The sequence below is a fragment of the Clavelina lepadiformis genome, chromosome 5 (genome assembly GCF_947623445.1).
Source record: "Clavelina lepadiformis chromosome 5, kaClaLepa1.1, whole genome shotgun sequence".
Taxonomy (NCBI): Eukaryota; Metazoa; Chordata; class Ascidiacea; order Aplousobranchia; family Clavelinidae; genus Clavelina; species Clavelina lepadiformis.
The window spans coordinates 24,513,501-24,534,262 of NC_135244.1; the positions used below are offsets into that span (position 1 = coordinate 24,513,501).

A 20,762-nucleotide genomic window follows, 5' to 3' on the forward strand; every position below is an offset into this window, starting at 1 on the left:
GTTGCAAGCAATTTGGTGTAATAAGCTGTCTGTTGTATTAACCGTGGATTTACTAACTGGATATTGCCGTACAACAGCGCTCAACCCAATTCTAAAGGAAAGATTACAGTAGTTGGACTAGTAGTGGAAGATGATAGTTTTGCCTTCAATTACCAGTTTCAGTTGATAATCCGTGACTATATAGCATCTATCGGCCAAAGAACGCAGGTTAAATTTCCAGGTTGAGTGGCACTGGCACTAACTGTTGTGTTGTTTGTTTGTTGATAGATTTGTTGCGACTTGTAATAAAATTGATTGGTTGAGCCATGCTGGATCTCCAAGTGGTGCCTGAAGGATCTCTAGGAAATGAGCAGTGGCAGTTTGCGCTTGGTGAGTTATATTTATTTTGTGATTTCACTGATGCTTCAAACTATTAACATCTTTCCTCACTTTCGCAATGTAGAGACTATATAGTCTGTATGCTCAGACCACCCATCACCAAGCTTAGTCACAACATTTTTACGATTGTCTTCACCTTGCTCCATATCTAAAATTTGTAATATATTATGTATTATATTTATAAGTATGTAATATGTCGACCTCAACGAATATTTGCTGCAAGTCTATGGGTGACTCTTTTCTCACTCATCAGTCAAAAACTTTTCTCTCTCTGCCGAACCTAGCTAGACATCGATGACATTATCTGGATAATAACAAGTTGTAGGTGACATAGACACAGCTCTTTTTGACTTTTTGAAGCATTGCAGAAAGTAATTAAATTGCATTAAAACAAGCGTCTATCAAAGACTTTTTGAATTGCAGAAGAAAGTAGTTAATCCCTTATCGTATTTATTCGATGTGTGGCGCAACAACGCCGACTACAACGAATTAAATAAATATTCTTCTTCACATAAAACAGGATCACAAAAACACGCTTTATACTCTAGGTCTAGGGCCCAGGCTATATAAGGAATATGGTTCTATGTACAATTGTTATATCATAGTTTAGTGTGAAATCCACTAATGCGACCACCTTGCTAACATGACCATTTTACTACGGTCGTGCGAGTGATAGACTCACCGAGATTCCACTGCACATTTAAATATTTTTACAAGATATCTCTGCCCATGCAGGAATGCCATTGTTTCAAGCGGTTCAGATCTTGCAACAGAATTGTCGCACGATACGAAATGTCGACGTGATTTACAACGACAAGCAGCCGTTTGAGAGTGATTTGCAACTCAACCTCGTCAACGATGGAGTTCGACTTTTGTTTGAATCTCGAAGTCAAAGACTAAAAATTATTGAGGTTTTAAAGTAGCCGCTTTATTTGTGTAAAATGTATAAAACAATCTTTATCCTTGGACTAAGAAAAGTCGTTGCACAACTGAAACTAGACGATGATTCCTCATCACAATTGGTATCATCATCATTTTTGTTCATATTATTGCAGATTTATGACCTCAGCAAGACAAAACTCAAATATTGTGGAAAGTGTTTCAACTCCCCGCAAATTATACCCACGAAAAAGTTGATTGACAAGACGTTTGGTTCCACTCTACCCCCGCATTTTGACGAGAAACATCACGTTTCTATGTTAACATTTAGGGGAATCACCTTTCTTTTTCCAGTTGACAAACCTTACGAGGTGAGAGTTATTATTATGTTATTTTATGTGATTATGATACAATAATTATGTGATGTTGATGTGGCTGGCTTTGGTTTCAGTTAAGAAAATTATTTGTTTCAAGAGAAACCACTTTTTGTCTGCAACAAACTCTACAACTTTTTGTATTGCGCACAGTGTTGTAAGATTTCTATGCAGGCAAATCACGGCACGAGAAGCCAACCCGACGATTCCAACCTGGTTCTGACCAAGCTGAGCATCTACAACGGCAGCAACCTGGCTGATACAAGGCAAGTTCCTGCAAATATTTCACCATTTCGCAAAAAAATTACTCGGTCTCTTGCAGTGCTCCGCCGATGCCTCTGCCGTGTTACCATGGCAACATATACTCGGAGTGCACCGACGTGCTTATGTCGGAGGGAAGATGCTACGGCGTTCAGTTCAAGCTCGTGTCTGAAGGTAGTGGCGGATTTTTTTGTGGTTCTGGTTGCTTTCTACTGGATAAGCCACCTTGTATTTAGGTGAAGATAACACAACTGGCCTGAAGTTAAAGACTTCGATTCGCTGCGTTCGTTTTGATGACACTGCCCAGGTGAGAACAAAGTCCCTTTAAGTCAAGGGTTGGCAACCTACGGCCCGCGGGCCGGATCCGGCCCGCCATGCGAAATCGTCCGGCCCGAGACATATTAATTAGTTATCACAAGAATACGGCCCGCCCTTTCTTATTGAGTTTCAAACTGCAGTGTTAGCAGTGTTTGAAAAAATTGTGGTATTGTTAAGCCATAAGTACGTCGTAATAGTTTATTGTTACGCCATAAAACTGGTGCGAAGGCGGTAGACTAGTATTGTCTGTAGAGTAGACTAGACTAGTCATTATAGATACAAAGAGAGATGCCGTGTCACATTAATGCCGTGTTGTTGAAGTGTGAAAACATATATTTTGCTCTTTTTGTGATTGGTATGATTGAGATTGCAGCAATGTAGCGTAATATACTGAAGTGAGTGTGAATTATAGTATTAATGAAAATTCCGGCCCACCAAAGAGTTGTACACTCGACATTTGGCCCGTGACTAGCAAAAGGTTGCCGACCCCTGCTTTAAGTCATCATTATTGAAACATTTACCTAACAAATTTCTGCAGGACGTGCTCTCGGAGATAGGAAATCCCTGCCAGACTTTCTACAAACTTGAAGATAAAATGAAAATACATTCGTCGAGAGCCCACAAGATGGCGCCATCAGACCATTCTGATTATTTCTACAATTATTTTACCCTTGGCCTGGTGAGTGCGTCAGGATGTGCTCGATGACGAAATACGTCGCTTCGAGTTGGTAAAAACATCAACTTTTATGATTTAAGGACATTTTGTTCGATGGCTCCACCCACAAAGTGAAAAAGTTTATCCTACATTCCAACCATCCAGGCCACTACAACTTCAACATGTAAGTTCTCGACGGCAATATTAATGCCCTGTCAATCATCTACTGGTTTATCATCAATATATTTTTGCATCAGTTACTACAGGTCCGAGTTCAAGATCGACCTCCAGGGTGGTGAGTAGTTTGCTGTGGTTTGAGCACTACTAGTGGTAGGTGGTGACTTGATGATTGTTTACAGTAGGTGGCGCCTTCCTCATTTCCCCCGACTCACCCTGGGATCAGGTGACTGAAGCTCTTGGAGGACCCCAAGTGGTGGGAAAGCCAGTTGTGCTGAATAGATCTTCGTCGACAAACAACACAAATCCCTTCGGATCCACCAACTGCTATGGATTTGAGAACATGATTTTTGAGGTATGCATTGTGCTCATAAGATCAGTGTAGAGCAGAACGACTTGACTTTCACTTTTATGATCAACGTCGCACACGGGCAAAACTTTTTAAAAGCTGGTTCTCAATTTCCTGTGGTACCGATAGCCCACCCTGCCAGCAAATGTGCAAGTGTAAGAATTTGCTTTTTTAAGTCTGAAAAGACGTTGAAATCAAATATTTTTTTGTATTTATTTATACGCGCAATAGCTGCTGCCAGTTTCTGGTTCACGCTTAAAAATCGCTTTGTGCAAAGTTTTTTAACACCTTACACCCAGCTGTCATATATTTCCGCATAGCTTTCTGCTGATAAGTGATCGCAAACAAGGAAATAGGATCACTGAAAATGTATAAAGACGTTACAAGGCTTATGGATCCCAAAATTGGGGGTCATGGCCCAATTCCCTCTTCTAAAGACTCGAGTGTGTGGGCTAATCCCGATCAAGTACAACTCATGTGCTTCGGGAGTAGGAATAAATTGGATCAGTTTTATACCGTGCAAAGTGGGTTGGAGTGAGTTGGCACGTAGGGGAGCCTCAGCCTTGTTAAGTAATCTTCCTTGTGAGCACAAAGATCCTTTCAACGCCCTTCTCTGACCTCAGCCCATCTATTCTGTGCATTCCATCCGCTGTGTCGGTTCCAACTTCGTAGATCCCACGCAAACGTCATTGTAAGGCGACGCGCTTCACTTCAATAGACCCTCATTTTATCACAGACTACTTTCCAGCCGTGAAAATGGTTATCTGTGATTATGGACAATTGGACATACTCTACCGCCATGCTCAATACATAATCAAGTTGTTTTAAGTTTAAGGAAAATCTCTTTTAAGTACTTTTTAGGAAGACACTTAATTTCTTATCTGGGCTTGTGTTGGTGATATTCGGTTAATAATTTTCAACTTGAAATATCTTGTATCCGGCACAGGTCATGCGGAACAATTACGTCGCTTCCGTCACTTTTTACAAGCCGAGCATCGACAACTCTTGACGACCTCACATACGAAGATGTCATTAAAGAGATGACTCATACTTAACTGTGACGCTATCAAATAATTTTGTGCACTTGTGTTACGTCATTTAACATGGTTATCATAAAGACGAAATCCCAGAATTTGTTTTAAAGCAGCAGAAAGTAGCTTAAAGAGTAGGTCATTTTTAGGCTATTTCTGTGAAGGATAGAATTACGTAGGTTCCGAAAACGCGCACATGATTTTTCTGTCGACCTTCATGTACCGGTTATTGGCAAAACCGTTTACAACTTTACATAAAACTATTCAGGGAGCGAATATGACGTCATCGTATTGGTATTCAAACCAAATCATTGCAAAACAGATCTTGGAAGAGTTCCATGAAATTTTGTGAACGTGTTGGTCGAAAAGACCCATTCGACTTTTAATACAGTAGAATTCGCCTATATCGACAACTCAAGGGGATGAAGAAAAAGTTTCGATACAGACGAGTCAATATAAATTGATGCAAATTCCGGATTTAGTTCAATAAGGCTTGGTAAGGGTTAAATGTTTGCTCTAATCTGCACTGCCGCTTAATTTTATGTTTTCGCGTACACTACGACAAAGAACAACACAGACAAGATCGTGAAAAATAACGGTAGTTGTATTTACGCGTAATGCGCACGCCGACGTTACTGATGCGGAACAATATGGTGTTACTACAGTAAGGTGACATCATAATTACGTCAAATACGACTAGGCAACCTAAACCGTTATACGATAACGTCATAAAGTCGTAGGTGGGATTACGTCCCGGAGAGAAAAGAAAAGCTACAACTGTCACTATAAACGAACAAAATGCTCTGGGGGATTAAAAAAGGTGTCGATAAAGGCGAACTCGAATGTACGTAAAAGAAAGGAATTTTGCCGGGACCAACGAAAAGTTGTCGATATAAGGGAATTCTACTGTATTATGATGTCCATGGTTTTGTGGGGATGACGATGTGGATTGCTTTTAGGTTGGCCTAAAGCCAAAGGCTATTAGTCTTTCTTTTAAACTCCTAGACAATTGTGTCTTTGACTCCGTTGCGTCTGCTATCTCTACAATGTTTCTTTAAATCAACACCAGCTTCATAAAGTCTAATTGTTATATTGTCCGAAATATTGTTGTATCAAATCAGAAACATTTTCATCATCCTTTCACATTTAAACAAAGCTATAACTTCAATTCAGTAATGACTTCAATTCCGAATAATTCAGTAATAACTTCAATTCAGCAGAACAGAAGAATAGGAAGAGAGATTTAGACCAAAGTTAGTTTTTATACTCGCCGTATTTAGCCAATGGGCGAACGCCATGCTAGATTTTACCATGACACGTAGCCTCAAGGTCGTTATTTCGCTTTTCTTAATCTTAGAATTAATTGTACACCTCGACAACTTTATATTCTGATTATATTGAAGCTTCTTTCAACGAATACATCAAGATAAAACATTGGTACAGCAACTACAGCATAAAGACCTACATGTTGCGGCGTTGTTCGTAATAGCAAGAAGAGACTGATAATTCTTAAAGCACACACAGTAAGCACGAAGCAATCGATTACGTCACGCAGTGTTATGCTTCGCTGATTCGATAGACGAGAATTCTATGTCGTACACAATCTTATATTACATTAATTCATAATATTATCACAAACTTATTTAAATTGATTATCCGACCGCCACAATAATTCCCCCAACTCATAAAAGCTTCGAGGTAGGATTGTTGACGTTGGCAGCTTGCAAGTCTTGCTTGTTGGCAGCTTGCAGTGAGAATGCAGAATTTGTGTTCTCCCCAGCCAGATTCTGGCAGTCATCGAACGGTACACAAATGGAAACATGCAAAAGAAAACAATAGCAGTAAACATTCTTCGCTAATACTATGTTGTATAGAAGGGTTTTTAAATATTTTCATATTTTTTTTATAGCTTTTACGTATACCACAACCCAAGTAATATCGTATCGTAAATGTAATTGCACATAAAACCTAACACAAAGAGTTTGAATGAAATTATTGCCATTATAACTAAATGCACTTCAATATTTTGACACAAATGATATCGGACAACGCGTTTGGTTTGCCGAATTTTTGTTGCAAGATAATGTAAGTATAAGGGTGGGTAAGGGTAAGAGGATTTGCGTAACGCAGGAGAAGAAAATAAAAGTTCGATCAGTCAGAATAATAAGTTTAAATCGCGATTCGCCTCCATTCGATTTTTCCTTGCATGTATTGTATGCAAGTTTATTCGGTGCCCTATTTGTAAATCGAGGCTATCGGGACAGTCACAAATTAACAGATTCTGACTTATACAGGATGGCAGCTTGCAACCAGGTATATTATGACAAACAAGGCAAATAATCGTACGGCGTGTGATAACGCTTGTACTTAATATAAGTCATTTATGAAAGCAATAAAGGTGGGTTAATATAATACGTAGCTAAAAGTGCTTAGCGTAAGAAAAGATTAAAAGAATGCTTTGTAGATAGACAATGGGGAGTAAGTGACCGATAAGATAAGTATTTGGCTTAGTTAGCCTGTGTCCATACAAATAAAAATAAAAAATCATCTACCACAAAACATAATATGGAAAAATAAGTAAAGGTAGAAGTCGATAGGGGGGTAAGGAATACATTAACTTTTAGTTCAAATTGAATTTCTCGATTATGATTATGATGCGTGAATTACGCAGAACAAATATAAGGTATAACTATAGCATGAATTTACGTACGCGTTGTCCTTGGGGACATAAATCTATGAGGTAAAATCAGAATAAGAAACGTATTTAATATTTTGTTATTATCATCATGAAACATGTGCGCTGATACATACTAACACCAAGAATTAAGCTACGATTTATTCAGAAATGAGGAATGCACTTTACCAGCTAAGAATTAATCGGGAGCAGATCCAAAACGTTGTAAAGGTGTCGACCCAGATTGCGGATAGCTTCGTTCTTCTTGATGATTTTTCTTCCATCCTTCCTTTGAGCTATGCTTGCAGCTTGCTTGTATTGCTTGCTGGTGTTGGCCAGCGTTGTCATCAGCCGTAATCCATAACGCATCAACCAATGCGCTAAGCTAGCCTTGATCTAGACTACGCTGGCTAAGCTAGCCTTGATCTAGACTACGCTGGCTAAGCTAGCCTTGATCTAGACTACGCTGGCTAAGCTAGCCTTGATCTAGACTACGCTGGCTAAGCTAGCTTTGATCTAGACTACGCTGGCTAAGCTAGCCTTGATCTAGACTACGCTGGCTAAGCTAGCCTTGATCTAGACTACGCTGGCTAAGCTAGCCTTGATCTTAGACTACGCTGGCTAAGCTAGCCGTGATCTTAGACTACGCTGGCTAAGCTAGCCTTGATCTTAGACTACGCTGGCTAAGCTAGCCTTGATCTTAGACTACGCTGGCTAAGCTAGCCTTGATCTTAGACTACGCTGGCTAAGCTAGCCTTGATCTTAGACTACGCTGGCTAAGCTAGCCTTGATCTTAGACTACGCTGGCTAAGCTAGCCTTGATCTTAGACTACGCTGGCTAAGCTAGCCTTGATCTTAGACTACGCTGGCTAAGCTAGCCTTGATCTTAGACTACGCTGGCTAAGCTAGCCTTGATCTTAGACTACGCTGGCTAAGCTAGCCTTGATCTTAGACTACGCTGGCTAAGCTAGCCGTGATCTTAGACTACGCTGGCTAAGCTAGCCGTGATCTTAGACTACGCTGGCTAAGCTAGCCTTGATCTTAGACTACGCTGGCTAAGCTAGCCTTGATCTTAGACTACGCTGGCTAAGCTAGCCTTGATCTTAGACTACGCTGGCTAAGCTAGCCTTGATCTTAGACTACGCTGGCTAAGCTAGCCTTGATCTTAGACTACGCTGGCTAAGCTAGCCTTGATCTTAGACTACGCTGGCTAAGCTAGCCTTGATCTTAGACTACGCTGGCTAAGCTAGCCTTGATCTTAGACTACGCTGGCTAAGCTAGCCTTGATCTTAGACTACGCTGGCTAAGCTAGTCAGTAACTTTGAGCCACCAAACAGCAACAATGTAGGCTAGAAATTTCTACTCACTTATCTCATTCGAAATCTATGTTAAATTTCGACTGAGTGAGATGCCATGAAATATCAGAGGAAATTTATGGGAGTTGAGTACAGCGGCATAATGAGCTGTTTGTCTGCGTATAATCGAGGTCACAAAGATAAAGATGCTATATCATATAGCGTTGTCCACTGTCTACGTGGCCTAACAACATGTGTGATACTTCCGTAGAGCACAGAAGCTAAACGTTCAGACCAATAAATACGGCACACCGTACAAAAAGTATAACTAATTTGGGAATTTCAATATAAAATGTATGTGGGTACAATTGTAACCATACCGCCTTTTAGCGGTGTAAAATTATGCAGTAGGACAAAGGTTAAATACTAGCATTTTTGAATTTTGTTTGACTTTTTTACAAACTGACGACAACAACAAAAAAGAAACCTGTCATAGTGCAAATCAATGGAGTACCAAGATAATCATGTAGTGGAATATTTGCCCTTTTTTGAAAAGAATGCTTTATCAAATGGTTATTGCTAACCCAAAGGATCTGTATCAAAAAAGTTGCAATTTTATTTGAAAAAAAAATTTAGGATATATTTATATATATATATGCAAAAAAGCGTGGTTTAATTTCATCACTATCTTGATTTCATTATTTGAACAAACTAAAAAAATCAAATTGTTTTTTAACGTTCACATGTGTATAAGTTGAGATCATTATGTGTGTTTAGACAATTGCACATGTTTAAGATTGCCCTGTGTTGGTTCACATTTTTATGGAATTACAATAAATAAACAGACAGGTCACTTGTTATAATTACACAATGCAGTTATATAGTAATTTGCAGATATTAATCTCATAAATGTAATCAACAACAACAACTACTAGATGTGACCAACTATTTGTGTTTACAGACAGTTTATTTACTTTGAAACCAAGCAAAAAGATTTTAATATCATCGTCAGTCATGTACGACTTAACAATGTATTCTTGCTTGAGCCAAGGAAAGCAATTGGCTATATACTTACGCACATATCACCAATACCCATGCATGTGCTTAACAAACTTTGCATCCTAATATGGAACAACAAAAAAATGGTATTACATAGTGTTGTTTCCAACATTTTGCAACATTGTCACTCTTCGTACTGACATTTACAATTCATTATCAAAATGCTATCCCTGTGCAGATGTGTCAGTATAAATAATAGGTAACATCATTTAAGGCATTGTGACATCATAGCAAGTACTTGGGATTCTGCTGAGTATGGAATTTAATTAATTGGACTTGTACTGAGTTTGAGTTGTTTCATTTTTGTATTGTTCCCATACATACGATCATACCAAGAGATGTTTCACACGTACAGCCAAAACATGTATAATTCCAAATCAAGCTCAGAAATGCTGCGAAGCTTAGTAAAAATGTCAAACTCACTTATCAATAAAAATCTAAGCCAACAATATATGGTGCTATCTGTTTAGCTTATTTCAATCTTGCATTTTTTCATGTGAAATATTAGACGTAAAGAAAGAAAAATTCCTGCTGCTCTAACATGGACATGTTTCGAAATCCTATCTAGATGGCGGAAGCAAAGGCAGAAGAATCACACGATTGGTATTGTTTCATCTGCCACAATCCTGGCGAAGTCATCCCATGTGGATGTCGACGTGTTTTTCATTTAAGTTGTCTCAGCAAGTCACAACGTGAAGTGAAAGACGGTGTGGATTGGACGTGCCCACACTGTCCGGTATGATCCAGTGTATTTGTCATATTTGTTTAATGATTTAAATCAAACATTGTTTCTGCTAAACCTTTGAAAAGTCCTTTTAGTTTCTATTATTTTTTCGTTTGATTTCTTCTTCCATTTAAGTTTGGTATACAAGGTTTATTTATGATAATATTACGGTCCATGGAGTTTTTATTCAGTTCTTTTAGCACTCTCTTTATAAGTGATACATGTTACTGTGAATAAAGAAATGATAAAACCAGTTGGGCCTCGTTTTTTTTACTGTACCTTAAACTTTCACATGTTATCCCGCAACTACCTTGCATTTTTTTGCAGAAAGTTGAAGAAAATCTAAAAGAGCAGCACGAGTTAGGAAAGTGTTTAAGCTTTATCATCAGTCAAGAAAAAAACCATGTAAGCTACTGAAACATATTCTAGTCAGCAAAGCATGATGGCTATTCCATCTAATCAACGTTTTATCTGGTATATATGTCAATGTTTATGTAACTTGTAGTAGATAAAAGTATTCGCTCAAAACTTTTACCAGTATTCATTGATAATGTGTACACTATAACACTACACATGTATTTATATTCCAAAGGAAAACAATAATTTTATTTTGTTCGGGACCAATAGTTTGTGGCAATTAGATATAATGATGCAAAACTATACTTCCAGTTAAGTGAACTTAAGAAGAAACCATCCCAAGAAATTAGTCGATACTATGATTTTTTCGTTTTCCGCCATTATGACCTGAAAATGTTGGTAAAGGTACAACAACCATTATGCATGTGGATTAAATTTCATCCATAACTCACCCAAGTTTTAAATGTTTTAATTTCGATGGTTTCTTTCTAGGACTGCGAAGACTTTGCTTTCTCTTCAGTTCAAGAATTTGAAGGCAAACTGAAGTTAATGATCCACAACTATGCGATTGTGTTTGGACGAAAGCACAGGCTAACAAAACTTGCTCAACAACTTTATGATGTAAGATAAACTTTGTACATGGAAGCAACCAGAATCACGACTTGGCTTAACTTAAACCAACTACCCAGATAGCACGTAGTTGTCGGCCCGACAGCTACAACGAGCTATTCTCGCTATAGCGATTGTAGCTCCTCTGCCGCTAATGGGTAGCAAGCTAGACACGGTGTTTTTACGCTGTCCAAAAGATCTTTGTCGGGCCGACGGAGGTCCATTAGTGATGTTAGATGATGCCGTAAAACCGTTTAGAACAAAATAATGATTAAACATACATAAGTTAGTTTTATTTAATATTTTTAAAATATAAATGTTATTATTTAATGAGGTTCGTAACAGTCGGAAAGTTTTATCACTAAATGTTGGTAACAATTATAATAATTATAGTAATTCCTATAGTAATAACACCCCTGGCTTTTTTATTCAGATATTTTGAATATAACACGTATTATACTTCTTTGTTTATTCTGAGTTTTTGTTTAACACTTAAATAAACATTTATTTCTAAGTTATCAAATCGATATCATTTTAATGTTTTTTTCTGCTTTGAGGCTATCTATTGATCGTCGCCAGCCAGTACGCCGTCTAGTTTGAACAATGCGATAGGATATAGTTGGTTATAGTTAACAGTTTTTACATAGGCCTACGATACAATACGATACAATAGTTTGGATTGAGGATGTAACATTTAAAAGATATGAAGGCAGGCAAAAATTGTTTTTTGGTGGATTTTAAACTATAGTTCGGTTTGTTATATAGCCTAGTATTGCTGCTGATAAGTGGTTAGAGATTTGATACAAATCCAAATGTTATAGGGGAAACCAGTGTAATTTGGACCCCTTAAGCAAAATCTTTGATAATAACGAAAGTCCTTGGTCGATTTCTTCCAAACTTCACTTGTTTATTCACATACATGAAAGGTACAACATAACGAAGTATCGGGCTTAAATAATTTAAACTGGAGGTGCACTACCAAATTAAATTTTTTCATGCTAAGGGTCCAATTTACACAACTGTTGTGTAAAATGGACCCCTTCCATTTTTGAACAAAACATACAACTTAATATTCAATTTCATTCGGATAGCACCTAACTTCACTGTATAAGTTTCTAATTCAATGACACTGCTGGTAAATAGTCAATTTTAATTTTTTCAAATGAGGGGTCCAATTTACACAATGTGTGATTGTGCAATCTGGAACCATCGATAACTCACAAAAATAGAACAACCCATGCAAAAACAGAAACACACATTTACGAACAGTTGTCGCAGTAATAATACTTGGAATCACTAATATCAGCACATTCTTCATGGGCCCATTCCTTGCAGTTTTTGCATTGAATCCAGTCTTCATCTGCAGAATCTCCACACACCAGGCAGATGGAATTCTGTTTGTTCTCTGTTTTCCTTCCTCTCTTCTGTTTCGTTTTTTGTGCACCGCCTCTTTTTGTCACATCACTGTCTCTTTTATTCAGAGTGTTTTTATGAGGAGAACTTGTCAAAATTGTGGCGCGTGAAGATTTTCACCGTTTGGTACCAGGATTCATAGATCGGATTCGCTTTGGTAGAGGGCTGATATCTGTGACAGTTACAACACTTTTTTTTTTCTCAGAATAAGAAATGGATGAGAGTAAGCCTACAGGGCTGGCTTGCATGTCAGAAACTAGATTGCTGGTTTCAGCTGTTTTGTTGATGCAAGCAGGAGTGGTGTTAACTGCAGTTGAGCTTGCATTTTCCACTAGAGCTGAGCTTGTGGTGGCGATTAGATCATCTGAATTCTCAGCTGGATCGGGTTGATCTGTGACATCAGCAGCAGCAAAATCACCGTCATTAAAGACCAGCATATTAACTGGATAAATTCCGGCCTTTCGAAATCCATTCACCGCACAGCTAACATTTGCAGCTTTTCCGTATGCAAGACCAAACAAACGACAAATTTGAAACGCAGAGACTGCTCGTCCAGGATTTGCACGCAGCCACTGCTCAATTTGTTGATAATAATAGGTCTTCAGTGGTTTGAAAAAAGTTAAATCTAATGGCTGCATCCGATGACTGGTGTGTGGTGGTAATGAAAGCATAATAACACCACTTTTTGATGCCAACTCTAAAGCTTCGATATTGTGCGTGTGGCTTTTATGTCCATCTAAGATCAGCAGGACCCTCTCTTCTTGGCTAGGCTTTGCATGCTGGCTGAAGTGTTTTATCCATTCCAAGAATATGTCGTTGTTCATCCATCCCTTTTTCTGAAAAAAGGTTCAAAATTTATTACGAACTATTGAGCATAGAGAGACTAACATTTTGTAAAGCAAAGCCAAATTTATGCACCATACAGTGATAATAAAACCAATTTTTACAAATAACAAATTGTCAGTATGAGCATAGTTTAATTAATTTATAGCCCAATTGGTTGAAACATTTGAAAACACTAGCAAACGTAAATAGTGCAGGCTATAAAATTTGACATCTTTAGCATCCCAGTGGTAACAACCACCATTTTGACAGTCCTACATAGATTCAATGTCGGCACACATAGCATCAACATAGAAAAGATGGGTTTTGCCTGGTAGGATTGCTAGACAATTAAACATGACTCACTTGACAAGTGAACATGCTTCCTGGAGGAGCTCCATCCTTCAACTCTTCCTTCATACGCACTCGTGGAAAGATGAAGCCTGGTGGGACAAAATTTCCTGCTGCACTCATGCAGCAAATAACCGTCACATTTTGTCCTCGCTCTTGACTAGTTATCGAGCCAACTTGATGTTTCCCCTTCTTAGCTAAAACTTTTGACAATTTCTGAACAACGTTTATCCCAGATTCGTCCATATTATAAATTCTGGCAGCAGTTAAGTTGTTCTTTTCATAAATGTCATGAATGAGTTCAAAAAACTTAGCTATCTGTGGTTTGTTAAATCCGGATGCTCTCGCTAGTGATGTTGCCTCCGGGGATCGAAGAGATATTTCTGGATGCCTTTTCAGAAATCCTTTCACCCAATCATAGCCAGCAATTTTCTTTTCTTTGTTGAATCTAGTAGAAATGTTATTAGCTTCTGCAATTTGGAATGCAAGCTTTTGAAGGTCCATCGATGTCAAGCCATAAAACTTGGCTTCCATATCTTCAATATGCTTTGCCAATTGGTTTTCAATCTCTTCCGGGAGGTCAGTAGATCTTCCTAACATCTTGCGGCTGCCAAGAGCAATCTTGTTCTTCTTTTTCAGTCTTCTTAGAAGAGTCGTTTTGGGGACATGAAACTGTTCGGCTGCTTTTTTTATACCCATTGTGCCATCTCTTACAGCCCCTATTGCATGTCGCATCGCTTCTTCATCCCACTTTCCATACACTCCTTTGCTCTTACGCTCAGCTCTTGTGGTCATGTTTGTACTAAGTTCAAGATCAGAAGGATCACAAAATGAAAGTTTAATATCCTAAGAAAACAGGTAATGTTATCTGCCTCTACGTGTAATTTAGGGGGGGGTCCAAATTACACGTTTTATTGCGGTCCATTTTACACAAATCTAAGCTGAAATTTCTTTCAGGCTCTTCACTAAAATTTTAAACTGACAGTCTAATACTGTCATGGTACAGTATCTGCGAATGTTTTAGTTGTCTCGAAACGTTTAAATTATTTTCCTACCTGCCTCTAGCGTTGATGTGCATCTCTGTCTGCACGCTAGGCTACGTAAAGAGTTTGGTATAGGCTAATGGCCTTAGTCACGTAGCCTACGTGTGTTTTTCGACTAGGCCTACTGCTGCGTCATTTGCTTAAGGCAGGTTGTTTTCCGTTTCAGGATTATAAATCAATATTCAACAAAAGTATAGCCTATATTTCAAACCATTTGGCATATAAAAGACATCCACTAAATTTCGAATGAGGCAAAATCTCGAAATAAAATGTGCCCTATAAGAAAGAAATACGTACAAAGTCATGCAAGCAAAGTCAATATCTGAAGAGGTCCAATAATAAACCTAGGCTAGGTGTCCAAGACTGCCAAGTTTTGTAACTTTATCATGAGCGAAACATGTATTTTAGACGGGGGATAAAAAAGCCCCCTCATGTGTATTTTGAGTCTCTCCGGCACTTGTGTAAAATAGAATTAAGGTGTGTAATTTTGCACTTGTAATGTATAATAGTTTCTAGTTTGACTAATAAAAGTGTCATGTTTTTAGGTTAACCATGGCTTCAGCACAAAACATGCATACCAGTATAGTTTCTGATAGAACACTGCGTCGGCATGCTGCAGCACGAGCTGAACGGCATAACATATTTTTCCAGCAAAGCGATGAAGAAAGATCGGATCCGGTTGCTGTATTACAATCAAATAGTACTACAGAAAGTATATCTGCAATATCTACATGTACCGGTAATCGTTCTGTTTCGCAGAACATTGACTTTGATGTTAATGATAATTCAGACCAACGTACTTATATGGTAAACAGTAATGTAGAATCTCGGAATGGTCATTTAATTCAAAGTCAAAATGAGGGTTGGAGTAACTATGATGACAGTAATTCTGAAAGTGATGGGCCTAGTGATGATGAGAATGATTTTGTTACTACTCTGAAACACTGGGTAATTGAAAGTCAGACACCTTTGTCTCATACAAACTCTTTACTGACTCTTTTAAGACCTCATTTTCCTTACTTGCCAAAAGACAGTCGTACACATCTAGCTAAGCATGCTGAGCAGTTTGGACCACTTCATTCATTTTGCAGCTTTCCATTTGAAAATTATTTGCAGTCACTGAAAAGGCTTTTAAGGAAGCCCCATGCACCACTACCTCAGGCCATTCGGCGGTTATCAGAGAAAATGCATAGGCCTTTCACTAAAGCAAACAAAACTAAGGGCACACATTACAAAAAAAGACACTGTACAGGACCTCTGCCTGCAGACATAGATGTTAATGATTGTATGCAATACCATGAACTGTACGTATCTGATTATGTTTTACGTACTAAAAGTCCAGATAACTGTGTAAAAGTACAGGAAAGCATTTCTCTAATTCAAAATATTTTGTTCTATAATAACTCAACCCAGCTTGTTTGCCAAACATTTTATGTAAAGGATAACTTTTTTTCCTATCCAGTTCATTCAAGCAGACTGAACATCTGGTTTGTACGAGATCTAAATAATCGTCTGTGTGTGATAAATCTAAAAGAAGTTTGTTCAAAATGTGTATTGCTACCCAACAAAAGTCAATTTGTTTCTATACCGCTTTTGTAATGTTATTTGCATGTTTTCATTAACTTATATATATATTCATTAGCTATTTAGGTTTGTATTTGACACGTGATGATATAATAGTTTAAGTATTTAAAACTATTTTGCATGTACGACCAAAAATATAGCTTATGGTGTCAGCTGAAAGATTGATTTCTGCGTAAAACTTAAATGATGTACATTAACCATTCTTAATTTTTGTGGGTGAATTAAAAAAGTGCTTGTGAAATCAAGTTTGTCATGTTTCATGTTTTTCACCAAAGTTGATTCTTTATAACATAGGAAATTAGGAATATTTATTAACAATGAGTGATAAAAAGTTTGCAATTGTGCACTTCTATGAAGAAGACAGTGTCGCTGTCGTTCATAAGTCATGGATAAAGGCTATAAAGGATGGAATAACTTGCTTCTGGCCCCCTAAAGGTGCAATCAAGGGAACAGCTGTTTGCAGGGCAGTAGAAAAAGGAATTCCACCATGTGGAGATTGGAATCAATTTGCTGCTAAAATCTTGAAAGAAACGGGTAGTTATATTTAAATTTGTTGTAAAGCAAAGCCTACTTGCTTTGTTTCAATGGATCAATCGCCTGTGTTAAATTAAACATGTTTTTTAATTATTCCCAGATAATTATAAGAGTGCTAGAAAAAAGTGTGAAAAAGCAGTAAATGCAACTCATATCTGCTCAGAAGATTTAGACACTACCGACGTTGAAAGTAAAAGGAAGTAAGTCAGATAAAAAACCAATTATGCGGTTGGACACTTAGCAATTTAAGCAATGAAGATAGGTTTTCTGTGAGTAGCATTTGACAACTAAAAATATCTGACTAAATACATTACATAATTTATTTGTAATGAAGTCTACAGTTTTCAAACTCGCACATTTTTCAAATATTTTGTTGAAACAAAAACATATACATATTTTTTATCAGAATTCGACCTCCATCTCGACTTGAAGAATCAAATTCTGACAATGATGCCAGGTAAAGTAAACAGAATTGACCTTGGATGATGAAATAAACAAAGTGCAAATGCTTGATAAATTACCTGATTAATTATTATTATACATGTTATGACTGTCTAAAGTAGTGATTTGCACATTAGTGAACATATTTACTGCAGTAACCACTGGGAATCAGACCAATCCAAACCCAAAAGGAAAAAATTGTTTTTACAACATTCAACACCACCACCTGTTGTTCCAGAAATGCCTAACACCCAGGAAAGAAGGTATACATTATTCTCGATATTGCTGTTATTATAAATAATATGTAATTTTTAAAAATAGTTATGGGCTACATATAAAAGTTACCAATCTTTACATTAATGTTTAAGGTAAAAAAATGAAAGTATTTTATCTTCAAAATTTAGAAGTGATAAGCTATGCTACCAATTTCTTTGTTTTGGCAGTGCAAATACTTCTTTTACAACACCCATTTTAGTTGCAAGGTAAACAAATTTGACATGCAATATTTCCAGTACTGTACTAACTGCAATCTTTATTTGTCGTGCCCGTATCAGACCATTATAATATGCGTATTTCACTAAATGTCGCATTTAATACTAACAATATACACTTCATGTTTTTTGCAGTTCTGTGACTTCTCAAGAAACTGATGTACAGGCAAGTGCGTCACATCAATTGCCCACAGAACGGTAAGTTTAAGTTGTACAGAACTAAATAAATTTTCCCGGAATAATTGCATGTAAAAAGGAATAAAGTAAAAGTGGTTTTGTAAAACTCTTTGGTGGGCTACCAATTATCATGTGTCACAAGCTCTTGGTGATGTTGCGCAAATATTTGAACAGCGAGAGACCATCTACTATTCTCTTACTTGAAAGAATTTGGGGACAAGTAAAACAAAACAGTGTAATGCTCCAGTCTCTTCATCGCCAATTTGTGGAAGGGCAGATACCGTCCACTTCTTCGGTGGAACACTTCAACTTGCCGATAGATTCATTTGAGGATTTTGATAGGGTGGAATCACTGCTAGCAGAGAAATCACAAGCGCGTGTTTTTGTAAGTGCAACATGTAGGTTAATATGCAAGTTACTGATAATAATACGAATATTGAGTATTTTCATCTCTTTTATCTAATTGCTATGGGGGACTACGTTGACATTTTTTCAACTTTGATAATGCTTCCATGTAAAAGCATGACATGTAACCAGTAACATAATGCCGCCAAACAAATGATTCTTATCAGGATTTTTTTTAGATTTCCTATCTAGAAACAATAGGTGGCATAACAGCAAAAGATGTTATCAGCATGATGTTGAGCAAATTGTTGACCTGTGAACTGGCAACCAATTGTAATTGGATGGGAAAGGGTCATACTCATAAGACAGGAATGCGTTCATCACAACTCGCAAAAGCTGTTATAGGTGAATAGGTCGAAATTGAGTGTTGATGGTTTTGCTTAGTCATGTTTTGATTTTTTAGGTTGCTTACCGCTTCTTAATTGTTTTAAGATGTATTGTGAGTGTTATTTACTATTATCTGTCGATGATGTTTACTCCAGTATTTTGTTTTTATGTCATTATACTCTAGATGCTGCCAAGAAATCGGGTATTACGGAAGCAGAGAGTATCTGCGAGATCAAGAAATGGTTAAAAAATGCTAGTGATAGGGAGGGGGGACGGCTAAAAAGAATGAAGAACAAGTTGGGTAAGCTGTGTGGCATGCGTGTGTGATGTTCATATCATGTATTGCAGAACGTTTTACTTTGCATTTTTAATTTTGTAGATAGTAAACAAACATTATGCAATATATTTCATTACAAAAATGTTTTAGATAAAGAGCGGAAAGATGAAGCCACGCGCAGACAATTGTATTTCATGAATTTCGACTCATCTTCTACAAGTGATGATAGCGGATGATGATAGTGATTATAATAAAATATTGTGTTTGCTGGTAAGGGAACTTTCAAATTTGAAAAAATAAACTTTTTGCTGAACTGCATAAAAACCCTGTGTGTTAGTGATTGTTGGTAGGCCCAAAGTCGGCTCGTAGGAGATCGTAGCTAACGCGCCGACCGAGGTCCGACAAAGATTTTGTTGCTCCCTACCCGACCTAGGCCCGCTGGACAAAAAGAAGTTGGCCCTTCAGCGATTATCGTTTGTGGGCCGCCAAAAGCAAGCTAACGGCTCGACGTCGGCCCTCGAGCGACGTGCTATCTGGGTAACAGCAACTTATTCTGGGAAAATTCTATTGTTATTATTAATATAAGTAAAATGAAGTTCCAACAACTCAAGCTTCGTGGATAACTTGAAAGTAGTTCAATTTTTCCAGCTCAATAGAGCAGGTTGAAGGTAGAGTTGCAAAACTGACCAAGTTGTTTCTCATTTAGGAGTGCGGGCATGAGCTGGAAGAACTTCACCTTTGCCAGAATTGTTTTTTCTTGTCCAATGAAAAGCCAGTGGATGACTGGTTTTGCAGACCTTGTGTAAGTCTTATAATGTGCTTTTTCAGACCATTTTTTTTGTGCAAGTCCATCACTTGTATAGTCTATTACCTGATATAGTCATTCCATGCCAAGTTAGTTGCTTGAAAATATCACCAAAACCAACCATAGAAGACCAACATATAAGTTAACGTAGCTTTAGTAGTGATGGCCGAACCAAGTCTTCCGGCTTTCATTTCATATCACACGTTCTTTGGGCCACATCAACAGTTGGAGCACATTTAAAACTGGCATTTTCACACAGGAACCACCTCACCAAGTCGTTTGGGCAAAACAAAAAGGCTTTGAATACTGGCCCGCAAAAGTTATTCGAGTTAAGGATAACAGAGTTGACGTTCGATTTTTCGGTAAACACCATCCGAGGTAATAAGATATTGTGGCATTTGTAAAAAGTAACAAAACCACTCCTACGAGTGCCTAAAACCAGTACTAAACTGTTCAATTGCTAAATCTTTGGTTTAACAGCACAAGTTCGCTTGTAATTTTGACCCTGAATGTCCACAAGTTGTTTTCCTGAATCCACTTAGATTTTTCGTCATTTGTTTTTTCTAATTACGTAGTTTAAACTAAGCTAGACTTGATCTAGACTACGCTGGCTAAGCTAGACTTGATCTAGACTACGCTGGCTAAGCTAGACGTAGCTAGTCTAGATCAAGCTAGTCTTGCGTAGACTTGCGTAGTCTTGCGTAGTCTAGTAGTCTAATAGCGTAGTCTAGCGTAATCTAGCGTAGTCTCATCTACTCTAGCGTAGTCTAGCGTAGTCTAGCGTAGTCTAGCGTAGTCTAACGTAATCTAGGACAATCTAGCGTAGTCTCATCTACTCTAGCGTAGTTTCATCTACTCTAGCGTAGTCTTGCGTGGTCTAGCGTGGTCTAGCGTAGTCTAGCGTAGTCTAGCGTAGTCTAGCGTAGTCTAGCGTAGTCTAGCGTAGTCTAGC

The 20,762-nt window shown here is 37.8% G+C and overlaps 4 protein-coding genes across 4 annotated transcripts; 3 read left to right on the top strand and 1 right to left on the bottom strand.

Moving 5' to 3' along the window:
* Window positions 1-235: 235 nt before the first annotated feature.
* LOC143460707 (phagosome assembly factor 1-like) lies at window positions 236-4,523 on the top strand. Its single transcript, XM_076958311.1, has 11 exons — window positions 236-369; window positions 1,114-1,289; window positions 1,434-1,628; window positions 1,806-1,897; window positions 1,954-2,066; window positions 2,129-2,199; window positions 2,749-2,889; window positions 2,967-3,049; window positions 3,123-3,160; window positions 3,225-3,397; window positions 4,338-4,523. The coding sequence occupies exons 1-11, from the start codon at window positions 306-308 to the stop codon at window positions 4,398-4,400; spliced, it is 1,209 nt and encodes a 402-aa protein (XP_076814426.1). The 5' UTR covers window positions 236-305; the 3' UTR covers window positions 4,401-4,523.
* Window positions 4,524-10,845: 6,322 nt separating this feature from the next.
* LOC143460708 (zinc finger MYND domain-containing protein 11-like) lies at window positions 10,846-20,201 on the top strand. The gene is made up of 4 exons (XM_076958312.1): window positions 10,846-10,936; window positions 11,024-11,152; window positions 19,712-19,807; window positions 20,070-20,201. Exons 1-4 carry the CDS (start codon window positions 10,925-10,927, stop codon window positions 20,190-20,192), a joined length of 360 nt encoding a protein of 119 aa, XP_076814427.1. The 5' UTR covers window positions 10,846-10,924; the 3' UTR covers window positions 20,193-20,201.
* Window positions 12,235-14,786, bottom strand: LOC143460585 (uncharacterized). The gene is made up of 2 exons (XM_076958164.1): window positions 13,742-14,786; window positions 12,235-13,389 (listed from the first exon to the last, which is right to left on the bottom strand). The coding sequence occupies exons 1-2, from the start codon at window positions 14,519-14,521 to the stop codon at window positions 12,670-12,672; spliced, it is 1,500 nt and encodes a 499-aa protein (XP_076814279.1). The 5' UTR covers window positions 14,522-14,786; the 3' UTR covers window positions 12,235-12,669.
* On the top strand, window positions 16,671-19,495 carry LOC143458737 (uncharacterized). The gene is made up of 10 exons (XM_076955589.1): window positions 16,671-16,887; window positions 16,988-17,087; window positions 17,294-17,344; window positions 17,484-17,591; window positions 17,772-17,810; window positions 17,955-18,017; window positions 18,171-18,381; window positions 18,581-18,746; window positions 18,913-19,029; window positions 19,156-19,495. Exons 1-10 carry the CDS (start codon window positions 16,671-16,673, stop codon window positions 19,239-19,241), a joined length of 1,158 nt encoding a protein of 385 aa, XP_076811704.1. The 3' UTR covers window positions 19,242-19,495.
* Window positions 20,202-20,762: the final 561 nt, after the last annotated feature.